Source organism: Melospiza melodia, chromosome 19 (genome assembly GCF_035770615.1).
Source record: "Melospiza melodia melodia isolate bMelMel2 chromosome 19, bMelMel2.pri, whole genome shotgun sequence".
NCBI lineage: Eukaryota > Metazoa > Chordata > Aves > Passeriformes > Passerellidae > Melospiza > Melospiza melodia.
Window position 1 is genome coordinate 3,320,224 of NC_086212.1, and position 13,471 is coordinate 3,333,694.

At 50.7% G+C, this 13,471-nt stretch overlaps 1 protein-coding gene across 1 annotated transcript in view; it reads right to left on the minus strand.

Moving 5' to 3' along the window:
- CHMP4B (charged multivesicular body protein 4B) overlaps nt 1-8,351 on the minus strand; it is a 28,571-nt gene extending 20,220 nt beyond the window's left edge. Inside the window, exon 1 of the mRNA XM_063172150.1 lies at nt 8,064-8,351. Coding sequence (XP_063028220.1) covers nt 8,064-8,259 — 196 coding nt within the window. The 5' untranslated portion in view covers nt 8,260-8,351. The remainder of the gene's footprint in view (nt 1-8,063) is intronic.
- Nucleotides 8,352-13,471: the final 5,120 nt, after the last annotated feature.

The window sequence follows — 13,471 nt, forward strand, 5'->3', positions numbered from 1 at the left end:
TTGGACACCTCCAAACTTTCAGAGGGCTTTCTGTTTGAGCTGGAGATGCAAATTACTACTAACATGTCAACAGTTAGAAAATTAGAATTTATCAAGGAGCAGTTCAAAAAACTAAAATCATACAGTGCCTTTTGTAAGTGTTTTGAGGGGCTAATTTCCTTCTTTTGCTTTCCAACATTGAAATAAGACAATTTATACAGTTTATACAGAAATAAGCAGCTTAGAATAGGCTAGGATAAGGAAAAAGAAAATAAGAAAATGGGCTATTTTTACATAATACATGTGAAAATTAATTCTTATTTGTGGGATCTCAGCACTTCAGGACTGATGTGCAGAGTGACTGAGACCACCCTTGGGGGGCTCGGGAGTCCTGGAATGTTGCCAGAAGTGTCTGGTGGCTGGACTTTGATCCTGCACAGGAGAAGACACTTGTATGAAGATGAGAGGATTTTACTGGAGTAAATAGTGAAGAGATAAGTTAATTAGAGTGTGAAACACAGAGTTTAAGATTTTTGTACAGAGGAGTCTAGAGAAGTAAGATAGAAGAATTGAAGCGTGTTTTGTTTTTCTTCTTCTTCTTCTTAGCTTCTATCTTCTGTGGTGATGTTAGCACTTTGAGATTAGTTATTACTAAAAGTGCACTAGTTAATAAAGGTAAAAGGTATTGGAGAAAATAAGTAAATATTGTATATGTAATTTTGAGTATAAAGATAAGTGACCGCCTCGGGGGCGCTCAGTGTGCTCATGGCTAGCGTGCTGTGTAGACTTCTGTCAAGCTGAGAGAAAATCTTTTAGATAAATAACTAATAAACACTGAAGACTGAGAAAAAACCTGAAGCCTCTTTTTGTCTTTTGAAACGCGGGCTGCCCAAGGCCACCCCGGGCCTTTCCAGGTCATTGAAACAGCCGAGAAACCGACAAGTGGCGACTCTGGGCGGCCTCCAACTACTAACTTTCCTAAAATATTGTGCTATCATCAAACTTCCATCATTCACTGCCACTAGTCAAGAGCTGCGAGACAAAAGCTGCCCACATAATTATCCTGTAACTCCGTTAGCTCCTAGAAACTGCTAATTGGCAAGGCTTCATCTCAGCAGTGAACCAGGGGAAGCCACAGCAGAGCTTTTCCAACTGGGCTTCCACCTGGAAGGGCACCATGGACAGAACTGTTGCTGCCTTTGCCACAGCCTGGCACTGAGGTTCACACTCTGCTCTTCTGGGCCCTTGGTAGTGGCCACAAGGAAGGTTCCATGGGATCACAGTGGTTTGGGTTAAAGGGGACCTTAAAGATCACCCAGTGCCACCCCTGCCACAACAGGGACACCTTCCACTGTCCCAGGTGCTCCCAGCCCTGTCCAGCCTGGCCTTGGGCACTGCCAGGGATCCAGGGGCAGCCACAGCTGCTCTGGGCACCCTGTGCCAGGGCCTCAGCACCCTCAGAGAGAGGAATTCCTCCCCAGTGTCCCACTCTGGCAGAGTGAAACCATTCGTGGTTATCCTGCCATCCATGCCTTGTCCCCAGTCCCTCTGCAGCTCTCCTGGAGCCCCTTCAGGCCCTGCAAGGGGCTCTGGGCTCTCCTCAGAGCCCTCACCTGTCCAGGGGAGCACCCCCAGCTCCAGCTCTTCCTTCAGGCTCTGGATCCCTGCTCCAGACTCTGGGGGATGATTCAGAGCAGATCCAAGCTCCTGATCACCAGCTCTGCTGCAGCCTTGGGCTGTCTCGGGGAAAAGCAAAACCCTGACAGCACTGATGCCTGGTCTGCTCTGGATTCTCCAACTGGTCTTTGTTTCACACACTTTGTGCCAGGAGTTCCAGTTTGTTGAACACCTGGCTGCAAACATGATGGGAAGTCAAAGATGAGATTGCTCCAGCTTTTAGCTTTGCAAAAATCATCCATTTTAAGCAGTGACAAGATTTTACTTTAAACCCCGCTCAAACTTTGCTGGCTGCAAAATTCAGGCCACAACCTGCTACCCAAAGTCTCTGGGACAAACATCATATACCCAAAAACTGAAATGGCAATGTAATTTTGGGGTTTTGGGAGCAATAAGGGATTGACAGACAGATCTGAATGATACAAATACAAAGCCCAACACATCTCAGTCCAGATAAACTCTCCACAACTCAGCACAAGTCTAAGTAAAAAAGGGTTAAATCAAATTGATGATTTGCATCATCTGCAAATTATAGTTCTTGAATTAGCCTAGGAGCAGGATTCAGTAATTAGGCCTGGAGTTTAATAAAATACTAGAATCCAACATTTAATATATTTTGAGAGGAAAAAAAATAAAGTCAGTAGCTGCAAACATGCCAGGCTTCCCTCCTGACAGGGTACAGGAACAGAGGAAGGATGTATTGCATTAAGTACAGTTACCAAATCATGTATTTCAGAATCACAGAGTTTGGGGATTTTTTTTATGCCATTTTTAAGAGCAGTTTTTAAAAATGTGTTTGTGAATCCCACCACTGCTCCCTAACTGTTTTACACATGAGGGTCTTGTCTCCAAAAACCCCTGCTAAACATAGGTAGGGTAGAATGCAAAGAGGAAGGATCTTTTTTTTTCAAGATCTAATTAAAAAGAGCAATTATCACTTTTCCCAAGGCAGGTGGTGAATGCCCATCTCATTAACCTCGGGGGAAGATGAAGCACTCAGGCCTGCACTGCCATCAATATTCCTGCACTGAAACCCTGGGTTATAGAGAAGCACCTGGAACTCAAACACCAATTTCCCATTAAACTGTGACTTAAAACACAGAGAGGGCAGGCTGAGGGGCTGGAGATGGGCTGGGAGTGCTGCAGGACTCCCTGCACAGCACCTGATGGTTCATGCAAACAAAACCAGGGGCACATTTGATTCTGGGAGCAGAATCACTTCTGCTGGCAAGCAGGAGCTTTGAGCTGTGTTCCCAAACCTGTCAGAGGCCTCACACACACTCACAGGGTTTCACCCTCTGAATCCCTGCCTGTGCCCAGAGCTGAGGCTGCAGCTTTCCCTGCCAGCTTTGGAGCACCCAGCCTTGCACACAGAACCATCCTGGCCCTCCTTCCTGCTGCCATGAGCTCATTGCCCTGTGTCCCTCAGATGTTATCACAGGTATTGTGATAACAGAGCTGCCCTTCCTCCTCCTTCCTATCAAATTCCAGCCTCCCTCTCCCAGCCAGCTCCAGCATTTGTGTGGTTGAGTGTGGAAAACAACTTTTCTCTCTCTTTTTTTTTTTTTTGGTAAGAGTTGGGTTTTGTCCGGCTCAGCAAGTTAATCCAAGTCATGGCCAGCCCACACAAACAGCAAGAGCAGCACAGAGGAACAGGCAGGGCCACTCCTGGAGCAGCCTCACTCAGCCAGTCCCAGCTCTGATACCAGAACCCTCCAGCTGCAGGGAAATCACAGCTACAGCCTGATGGGACAGCTTAAACAAGGTAAAGGGATGTAAGGAGTTCATTTCCATCACAAACCATCACCTGAGGCAGCACTGAGAGCCCCAGGTGGGCCCTTCAAATCAGCCAAGCCCAAGCTCCTGGTTGGTTTGGTTTTGGTGCTGGGTGGAGAACAGGAGTGTTCTCTCTTTAGGAAAAGTCTGAATTATACAGCAGGTATCTAGCAGTGGGTTTGCATCTATTTTGTGTACTCAGTGCTGGGGAAAAACCCAACACTGTGTATGTACAGTGAAAAGAAAAACTTTGACATCAGAAAAGAAAACTGCTCACTGACAGAAACCAGAGTGTAAGGAAAATCGATGAAATGTCACTCTCCTGCTAAAGCCTGAATACATTCTGGCACAAAATTGGTTTTTCACCCATTCTGCTGTTTGTAGCCCTAGTGTTAGCTAACAGACAGGTAAGATCAGTGGCAGGCAGGCACAAAAGAGCATCCACTCACCCCAGATCTGAATCTGAACGAGCTGCTTTTAACACTGGCACTCTGAAGCAGCCCTGAGCTTCCCTCCCTCCTGTAATCCTCACACTCAGACATAACTTGAGCTTCAGGTTCCAGGAGAAACAGACTGTGGAATTGTTATAACCGAGGTAGTCTGCGCTAAAGGCATTAACCCCTTGTTGTCTGTGTGCCTGTGCTATTCCTCTGTGTCCTAGGGTGATGTTATGATGCTTGTATCCCCATTTGTGTGTTCAGTTCATGCTGGATATCATGTTCTGTGCCTTCAAGGCTGGCTCTGAAGAGTGAAAGTTTTGTTTGGGTTTTGTTATCAGCCATTCTCGCACAGCTGGTGGGACACACAGACGGGGCAGAACGTGGTGCTGCTTTGGCTTTTTGCTTTGCTTTTCCTTCTGCTTTACTCTTGCTTTTTGCTCCTGCTCATTAGTTAGTTTAGCTAAGCAGTCCAAATTTTTCCCTGGACTGTTTTTCTTTCCTTTTTCTGGGACCACTCAAAGCTGCTCCAGACTGGGCCCTGGGAACACCGAGAGTTTGCACCTTGTGGCTGCAGCAGCTGCCCCAGCACAGGAGGGACTGAGAACAGAGTGACCACCCCCAGAGAGACTTTCTGAATTTGTCATCTTTTTCAGAGCGGTGACAGAGTGGTGTCACCCAGTATTGTTCATTCTGTGTGCTGGGGGTGCTGTGCCTGTTAAATAAACAGGTTTTTTCCACTTCTCTCTGAAGAATCCTTCCTGAACCGACTGGGGGGAAGGGCTGTGTGGGTTTGCTTTCTGGAGGGGCCCCTTTGGAGGTTTTCTCCCAAATTTGCCCTAAACCAGGCCACTCTGGCAGCTCAGCTTTGCGTGATCAGCCACAGGAACAGAAACAGCAGAGCAGCAGAGATTAGGATCAGCTTCAACTCCCCTGAAACTGAACCCAGAACCGCTGGAGTAGATGGAGCAGCTCAGTTTGTATCACGAGGTTTGGGCACTGAGAAAACATCCCAGCTGAAACAACGGCACGGACGAACTGGAGCGGAATAAAAGGAGGCAGCAGCAGCAGCACGGGGCTCCCAGAGCATCAGGCTCACAGCTGCACTCTGCTTTTGTTAGAGCAAAGTTGATTTCCAGGGCAGATGTAAAATGAGGGAGGAACTGGCCGAGCAGTGTTTAAATTAGTCAGCGGTGCTGCTGCTGCGAGAAATTCATTGAGGAGTAAATCGCTACTCACGAGGTAGAGCTGAAGTGGGGGAGGGTTTCTCAGAGGGGAGGGACAAAGCCCAGAACGCTGTTTTCAAAAGGCTGAACGTTTCCATGAGAACACAAAGCACAAGCACAGCCCAAGTTCCTCTCTGAAGAGGGAAGAGTAACTTGCCTGTTTCCAAACAACCCTTCCAATGATGATTAATCTTGAGAATTTTTCATCCCATGGACAAAACACGGCAAGGACATTAAAGCCATCACTGCTGCTCTCCCCAGCACACTCAGAACTTTTCATGCAAGATTAAAGCCTCCCATGCCAAGAAACAACACAGACTGAGGGGATTTCTACTGCAAAGTTCCTTATTATAACCCCAGAATGTCCTGAGTTGTTTGGTTACACAGCCTGGATACCCTAAATACAGATTACAAAAAACACACACGTAAAACAAGTTCATAAATTAACAAAACCCTGCATGGGCGGGCACAGGAACCAGAAACCTCTAAATTTCTAAGATTTAGCTTTCCTTGGGCTCCAGAAGTGCTGCAGGAATGAGTGAATGAGCCTTTGGAAAGCGGCTCACTTGGCACCTGAACAATCACTCAGTGTGCTGGGCAGCTCAGAATGTTTCCTTTTGTTTCCTCAAGTGTTCCAGACACCCGCCTTTCCTCTAGGACTACAAAAATGCCATTCCAGGTTTTCCCAAGGTGATTTAAGCTTCCAGGTAAGCTCCCTGCACCATTCTTTCACCTTCTTTTGGCTGTCCCACAGCAGCTTCCAGGACTGCCCAGCTGAGTGGGGCATGTGCAGCATCCACAGGAGATCCCCCAGGAGCAGCAGGGATTCCAGAGTGAAGTGATTAAATCTTGGAGAACTAAGCCTAAGGATTCTCCAAATTTAATTTTTAAAAGTTGATCCAACACTTAAAATAATCTCTAGCTAATGATCTTTCATTCAGTTTTACTTGAAAGCGTTTTAACTATACCAAAGTATTTCCATTAAAATGACATTTTCACATATAAAACCAATATATTTTTATATTCAGTTAAAATATGGATTTAAGTGACTTTGCATCAAAATCGCATAGATAATGGATTCTAAAACAACCTAAGGTCAGAGAAAATCCAGTATCTGGCTATCAAAAATGCAATTTGTAGGAGCTCAGCTGATGAACTCAGAAAAACTGAGTGTGTCCTGAGGGGAATTCACTTCCCAGCAAGGCACAGACAATCAGCTGCCTTAACTCCCAGCCCAGTGAGAACAGTCGGCCTCTCAGTTCCAGAAATGGAAAAAGAGTGGTTTCCTTTTCCAGCACAAACCCATCCCTGCCCTTCTCCTATTCACAGCTCCTTCATTACTCCTGTGCTGCTGCAAGCCCTCAATTAGTGTGAGCCAGAGCCCCGCCGTGGATGGGCAGGTTCTGCTCCTTCCTCCGCCTCCAAGGAAATTCAATCCCTCCCCTGGCCAGGTTCTGAAGGGCAGCACACTGAGAGACGCCTTTACAGCAGGGAGACAAAGCCGAACAGAAAGTTTAGCAGTTCAAACACCCAGTGTGACCCAGGAGATGAAGAAACTGCAGAGACACATTTTAGTTCTCATTGCCACAAGAACCACAGGCCAGGCTCGCTTCTTGGAACTGCTGCAGTGTATTTGGTTTAGAACTGACTTGGTTAAGCCTCAAGTCAGGCTCTGCTGAGGTCACCGATAATCCCTGAGCCCTCATGAGCCAGCTCCATCCACGTCACCCACACACACGGAAGTTCTGGAGTCTGAAGGAGCTCAAAGTGCTGACTGCAGGAGTGACATGAAACTCCTGAGGGTAATTACTGCCGATGAACCCTTGCCAGACGCGTTTGCAGCTCCCTGTGCCACAGGCAGAGCCACTCCTGCACAGAAAGGGTAACAACATCCACACAGAAATCAGGATGTGCTTTCCTGGAAACTTTTACTGCCAAGCTAAAACAAGGAAGAAGTGGATTTTCAGAGCACTGTAATATGTAATGTGACAACTGCCTTATCTCCAGACTCATCAAGCACAGCCAGACCTGCCTGGGGAAGTCAAGTTCCACCTGGGAAACAGCAATTCCATTCATTAACCTAAGAGTGTGTGTGGAAGAGCCTCTTGGAGGGGGCTGAGCAGTGGGAATAACCCCCAAAACAAACACTGCTTCCAAAAGAATGAGTATTTCCATGAGAACACAAAACAAAGCACAAACATACCCCAAGTTATTCCCAGAAGAGGGAACATTAACTATTAAATCTATGTTTATTTTCATCAGCTCTTACCAAAAGTTCTAAGTGTGTTGGGGAGAGCAGGAGCTACAGCCTGAATGTGTATGCTGTTTGTCGTCTGTGGGATATTAACTTACCTATTTTACAGAAACCCTTTTAATGCTGGCCAGTTTTCTCCCTGGAAATTCTTCACCCCAACAACAAAAAACAACCAACACAAACATTCAGGCTGTAACTCCTGTCCTCCCCAGCACGCTCAGAACTTTTGGCAAGACGTGATGAAAATAAACACAGACAGCAAAGACTTTTGTGGGTTGGAATTAAAACCACCAGCAAGGCAAATCAAGGGCTGATAGCAGGGTGCTGCCCGGCTTTTCCCTTTCCTTTTCAGGGATATTTCCCGGAGCTCTCCCCACAGTGAGGGGCAGGAACACCACGGAGGAGCCGAGCACTATCGCGACATGGGAGTCACGAGATTCCCACACGGGGCAGCCCAAGGGAAGGGAGGGGAAGGGAAGGGGACGTGTTCTCCCCTCTGAGGAAACCCGGCTGGGGCGGGAACCGCGCCGGGAGGGCGGTACGGCCGCGGAGAGATAGGACAATGCCAGTAAGTACAAAATAAAGGCACTAAGGTATAAAAATAAAGGCTCTGGGTGTAAAACACAGCAGCACAGCCGCGCCTGCGCTGGCCAAGGCCCTCCCGACCTGTTGCCCGCGTTCGGCGCGGCCCGGCCCGGCCCCCCCCCCGCTCACCGCGCTTGTTTTTGGTGCCGTGCTTGCGGGCGGCCGCCAGTTCCTGCTCGATCTTCTTTTCCAGGAACTCCTGCTTCTTGCTCAGCATCTCCTCCGTGTCGCGGAGCCGCTGGATCGCCTCCTGCGGGGACGGGCCCTTCCCGCCGCCCTTCCCGCCGGCGCCCGTCCCGAACAGCTTCCCCAGGAGCCCCGACATGGCTGCGCGGGGCCGGGCCGAGGCCGTGCAGCTGCGGTGCCCGCTCCCCTCACTCCGCTCCCCGCACACACTGACCCGAGGCCCGAAGCCGCCGCTGCCGCCGCCCGACTCCGCCCCCTCGCCTCGCCCCGTCGCCCCCGCACCGCCTACAACTCCCGGCGTGCCTTGCGCGGCAGCGCCGCGAGCGCCGGAGGGCTCCGCGGGCGGAGACTGCTGGGAGATTGAGGCGCGACCGCAGCGAGGCGCGGGGCACGCCGGGAAGGCGGTGCCTCTGAGCAGAACCCGGCAGTGGCGCTGGGGCGCGTGCCGTTACGTGTGGTGACGTCACGGGAAGAGTGACGTCACGCGCGGTGCCGCGCCGGGCTGTGGCCGGGACGGAGCGGGGATGGAGCGGGGGCGGCCCCGGCCCCGGCCCGGCCTGAGGAACGGCTCCGGCGGGCGGCGATCGGGCAGGGGACACACGAAGCCGCGGGTGGAGCGTCACAGAGTGATTGGAGGTGGAAAAGCCCGGCAAGGTCACTGAGGGGTTCACCTGGGCCCGAGCCACGCCGTGTCCCCAGCCCAGAGCGCCGCGTCCAGACCTTCCTTGGACCCTCAGGGACGGGGACTCCGAACCTCCCTGGGGAGCCTCTGACAATGCCTGATATTAACAACGGGCTATTTTGCAGCGTTTTCTAACCTGTTTTTAACACCTGACAACTTTTTCCATCAATAAATTCTTCGTAATATCCATCCTGGCTCAGCCTGAGGCCGTTCCCTCTCCTCCTCTACCTGGGGGCACAGCCCGAGCGCCCCGGCTGTCCCCTCCTGTCAGGAGCTGTGCAGAGCCACAAAGTCCCCCCTGAGCCTCCTTTTCTCCAGGCTGAGCCCGTTCCCAGCTGTTCCCCGTGCTCCATTCCCCTCCCTGGATACGCCTGAGGTGCCCAAGAAGTGCCCAGGGGAGCAAAGCCTCGAGTCAGTGCCAATCCCCTCCTCCGGCACCCATCCCCACGGCCAGGGTGACTCCCCTCTATGTACCCCTCAAGTTTGCTCCAGTGTCGAGATGTTTATTCTTTCAAACTTCCTTTTCCGGTGTGCCAACTGTACGGAGGCAAGTGTTTAAATCCACAATTACCAGCAGGGATGTTTAGTGGGTGGTGACTCACTGTGAGCTCATTTCCAGGACACATAAAGCACATGCTCTGAGCTGTGGGGGCAGCATGGACATTCCGTAATGGAATCCATCATTTCACAGACAGAAATACCTACAGACAAAAATCCCATGAGGAAATCAAGTCTTGAGTCCCTCATCCTGCTGACAACTGGATACTTTTGATTTCTCTTTCCCTGTGCTTGGCCTCAATCACCTGTAAAAGTGATAAACCCCCATCTCCAGTCACAGCAGGGTTGTGACAACAGATAATTAAGAACAGACTTAGACAATAATAATGTTTGGCGCTGGAAATCACCCAAGAAAATTGATCACTGCTTTGGAGCAGGGCTGGAATATCACACATCACATGGAAAAGAGGGAAAATGACCCAAACAAATGCTGGTTGGGTTAGAGAGCTTTTTTTGTGCCCTGAGAAAGAGGGAAAAGCACTGCTCTGGGAAACACAAAGAATGTCCTACGTAGCAGGTGGGAGATGAGCAACAGAGCCCTGTAATGACTCCTGCCCTGTTCCACCTCCCTGACACTGCAGGTGGGTGGGAAAGGCAAATACACAGAAAAAATCTCTGAGGCTGATGGAAACACTGCCAGGGCAGGAAAGCTCCAGCTGACAGCACTGGAGGCTGAGGAGGACACAGTAGAGATGGCTTTTATGTGCCCTTTGCTTCCTCCCACACAAGTGTCTGCTGTCACTGAGCACCACAGACCTTTGCTCTGATTCACTTCTCCCCGGGCATGGCTCTAGTGCTGAGGTTCTCCTGGGAACTTCCAGAAAATGCTTCCAAAAGATGCTTCTGGAGCTGGGGTTGTAAAGAAAACAGCAGTGCCCAGGTGTGGAAACCCAGGGCCCAGGGAATATTTCTGTGTCTGCTCTGGGGTGCCCTGACCCCCAGGGCAGCACTGACTCTGACCCTCATTTATGGAGAAAGTTTCCTAAACTCCAGAATAGACTGGAATTCACAAAAGTGTGAAACATTATAGAGAACAGTGTAGGTGTATCACTTGGTGAGAAATTGAGGTTTTGGGATTTTTAGTATGTAGTGGATGGAAGCAAGATGGAGGGCACAGGGTGTCATCCTGGGTTTCTTCTTCATGCTGCTTCTTCCTCCTTCTTCATGGGTTTGGTGGCATTTTGTAATTGGGCAGAAAAGCCCCCATTGCAGCTCTGTGGGATCAGTGATTTGGTTAAAAGGGAAAATAATCCAGGTGTCAGTTCTTAATTGGACAGTTTAGCTTTAAAAGCCCTTGTACCAAGAGATTGTTGCCATTTTGTGCCTTCTAACGAAAAGCTGCAGAACTCACAGTGGTGAAACTGTTTTACTGATAAGGAATAATAAACACCTGAGTCTGAACATGAATTACTGTCTCAAGTGCCTTCAGTCCAGAGCCAGAGAAACCCACAACTGGGACCCCCACACCCAGGACACAGGGAGAAAAGCAGTGCCCTGAGCACCTCTGATCCACCCCAGCCCATGGGCAGGGCTCTGCCAGGGAAACAGAAACAAAAGGAATTCGGGCAGAAATCTTCCCTGCAGCGAATGGAAGAGCTTGTAGACATGCTTGAGTTTGCAGGAGCTGAGGCAGCTGGACAAAAGCAGGGCAGGGAGAACAATCACTCCAAGGTTTACCCCAAGAGGACAATCATTTTGCTCAGGATAACACTTGTTCTGGTTCAACACCACCCCATATGCAAACACCTATCAAACACCCAGGGTGGCATCTCTGAGCCCTGGTGTCCCACAGGTGTCCCACAGGTGTGTCAGGGGAAGTCCCCAGCCTTGTGTCCCTCAGCAGCCACACTCAGGGCAGCTGGGTGGCTCTGTTCCCATCCCCAGTGGGTTCCAGCATCCCACTGAGCTGGGGGAATGCAGCATTTGGGAAGGGCAGGCCAGGTGTGGGTGCAGACCCTTGCCCTGAAGCCAGTGCAGGCTGTGGCAGTGCAAAAGCAGAGGCTGGGGGCAGCACAGGGACAAGGAGCCTGGCAGGGCACTGGAGCAGGCAGCAGCACCCCTGCCTGGGCTCCAGACCCACCCCTGCACAATGGGAATTTTCAGTTTCTGGCTTTGGGACTCCTGCTTAGGAAATCAGAGAAGCCAGGAGGACAGCAGATGGCCCAGTGACACCAGCCCAGACAGGGCTTGTGAGCTGGAGGAGCTGCACCCACACATCAGCACCCCAAAATAGACCTGAGTGCACAGGACACAAAATGACACCTACAGAGGGACAGAGGGAAGGGAAATAGGAAATGTGTATTTAGCCAACTGCTTCCTGATCCTGTTCCCCTCCTGGGAGAGCAGGGTAAAACAAACTCTGTGGGTAAATAAACAGCCCTTCAAACAGACAGGAGCTTTCACAGAAGCACGGGCACACCTAAGGAGGACCACCTCGATGTCCCCAGCCCAGTCAGCTCATGCCAAGCACATCCACCCAGGGCAGGATACTCTGTGAAAATTGGTGATGAGGTCTCAGGACATCTCTGCAGGCTCCTTCCTTGTACTGACTCAGATCATGGAATCAAAGAGTGGTTTGGGTTGGAAGGGACCCCAAAAATCATCTTATCCCACCCCCTGCCATGGCAGGGACACCTTCCACTGTCCCAGGTGCTCCCAGCCCTGTCCAGCCTGGCCTTGGGCACTGCCAGGGATCCAGGGGCAGCCACAGCTGCTCTGGGCACCCTGTGCCAGGGCCTCAGCACCCTCACAGGGAAGAATTTCTTCCTAATATCACATTTAAATCTTCCATCAGCTTGAGGCCATTCCCCCTTGTCCAGGCCCTTGTGAAAAGTCCCTTTAAGTACTGGCAGTTGCCACATGTCACCACATCCCCATCCCTCTGTTCCCATCCCTGTGCACCCCTGCAGCCTGGCTCCACCTTCTCCACCCCCTTCTATGAGGCAGGGCCAAGACTTCTCCTTAACCTCATGTAAATCCTCAACAACCCCTTCTCCCAGCCTCCCCTGGAAGCCCTGAGCTCCATTTCCTCCCACCTACCAACAGCTGGAGCTGCACAAACAGCATCAAAAAAGTGAAATGAGCAGAAATTAAGTTAGGAAGTGAACTGGTGGCAGACCTATGCAGACTGTGACCGTGTGACAGTGTCCCAGCAGTGACAGTGTAAGCCATCATTACACAGAGCACTCAGGAAGCACAGTGTACAGCCCTCTGCAAGCTGCTGCTTTTAAGAATTTAAGAATTAAGGAAGGAGACAGGAACATCTTGAGGTCAAAAAATGGGTTGGATCAGACCAGTCTGACCAGTAATGCTGGGCTGACTGCTGCAGTGGCCAGAGCAGCACAGAGTCCCAGACACAGCCAGGATTTCCATAGCCAGGACTGACAGAACCCTGCCAGCATTTCCAGAACCCAGGACTGACTGAACCCTGCCAGGATTCCATAGCCAGGACTGAACCCTGCCAGGATTTCCATAGCCAGGACTGAACCCTGCCAGGATTCCATAGCCTGGACTGACTGACCCTGCCAGGATTTCCATAGCCAGGACTGACTGACCCTGCCAGGATTTCCATAGCCAGGACTGAACCCTGCCAGGATTTCCATAGCCAGGACTGAACCCTGCCAGGATTTCCAGAACCCAGGACTGACTGACCCTGCCAGGATTTCCATAGCCTGGACTGACTGACCCTGACAGGATTTCCAGAACCCAGGACTGACTGACCCTGCCAGCATTTCCATAGCCAGGACTGACTGACCCTGCCAGGATTTCCAGAACCCAGGACTGACTGACCCTGACAGGATTTCCATAGCCAGGACTGACAGAACCCTGCCAGGATTCCATAGCCAGGACTGACTGACTCTGCCAGCATTTCCATAGCCAGGACTGACAGAACCCTGCCAGGATTTCCATAGCCAGGACTGAACCCTGCCAGCACTTCCATAGCCTGGACTGACTGACCCTGCCAGGATTCCATAGCCTGGACTGACTGACCCTGCCAGCATTTCCATAGCCAGGACTGACTGAACTCTGGATAAGCAGGCTGGGAATGCAGCCCTTTGCAGCCACAGACACCTCAGCAGCTCATCACACAAACTCACCTGGGAGAGCTCAG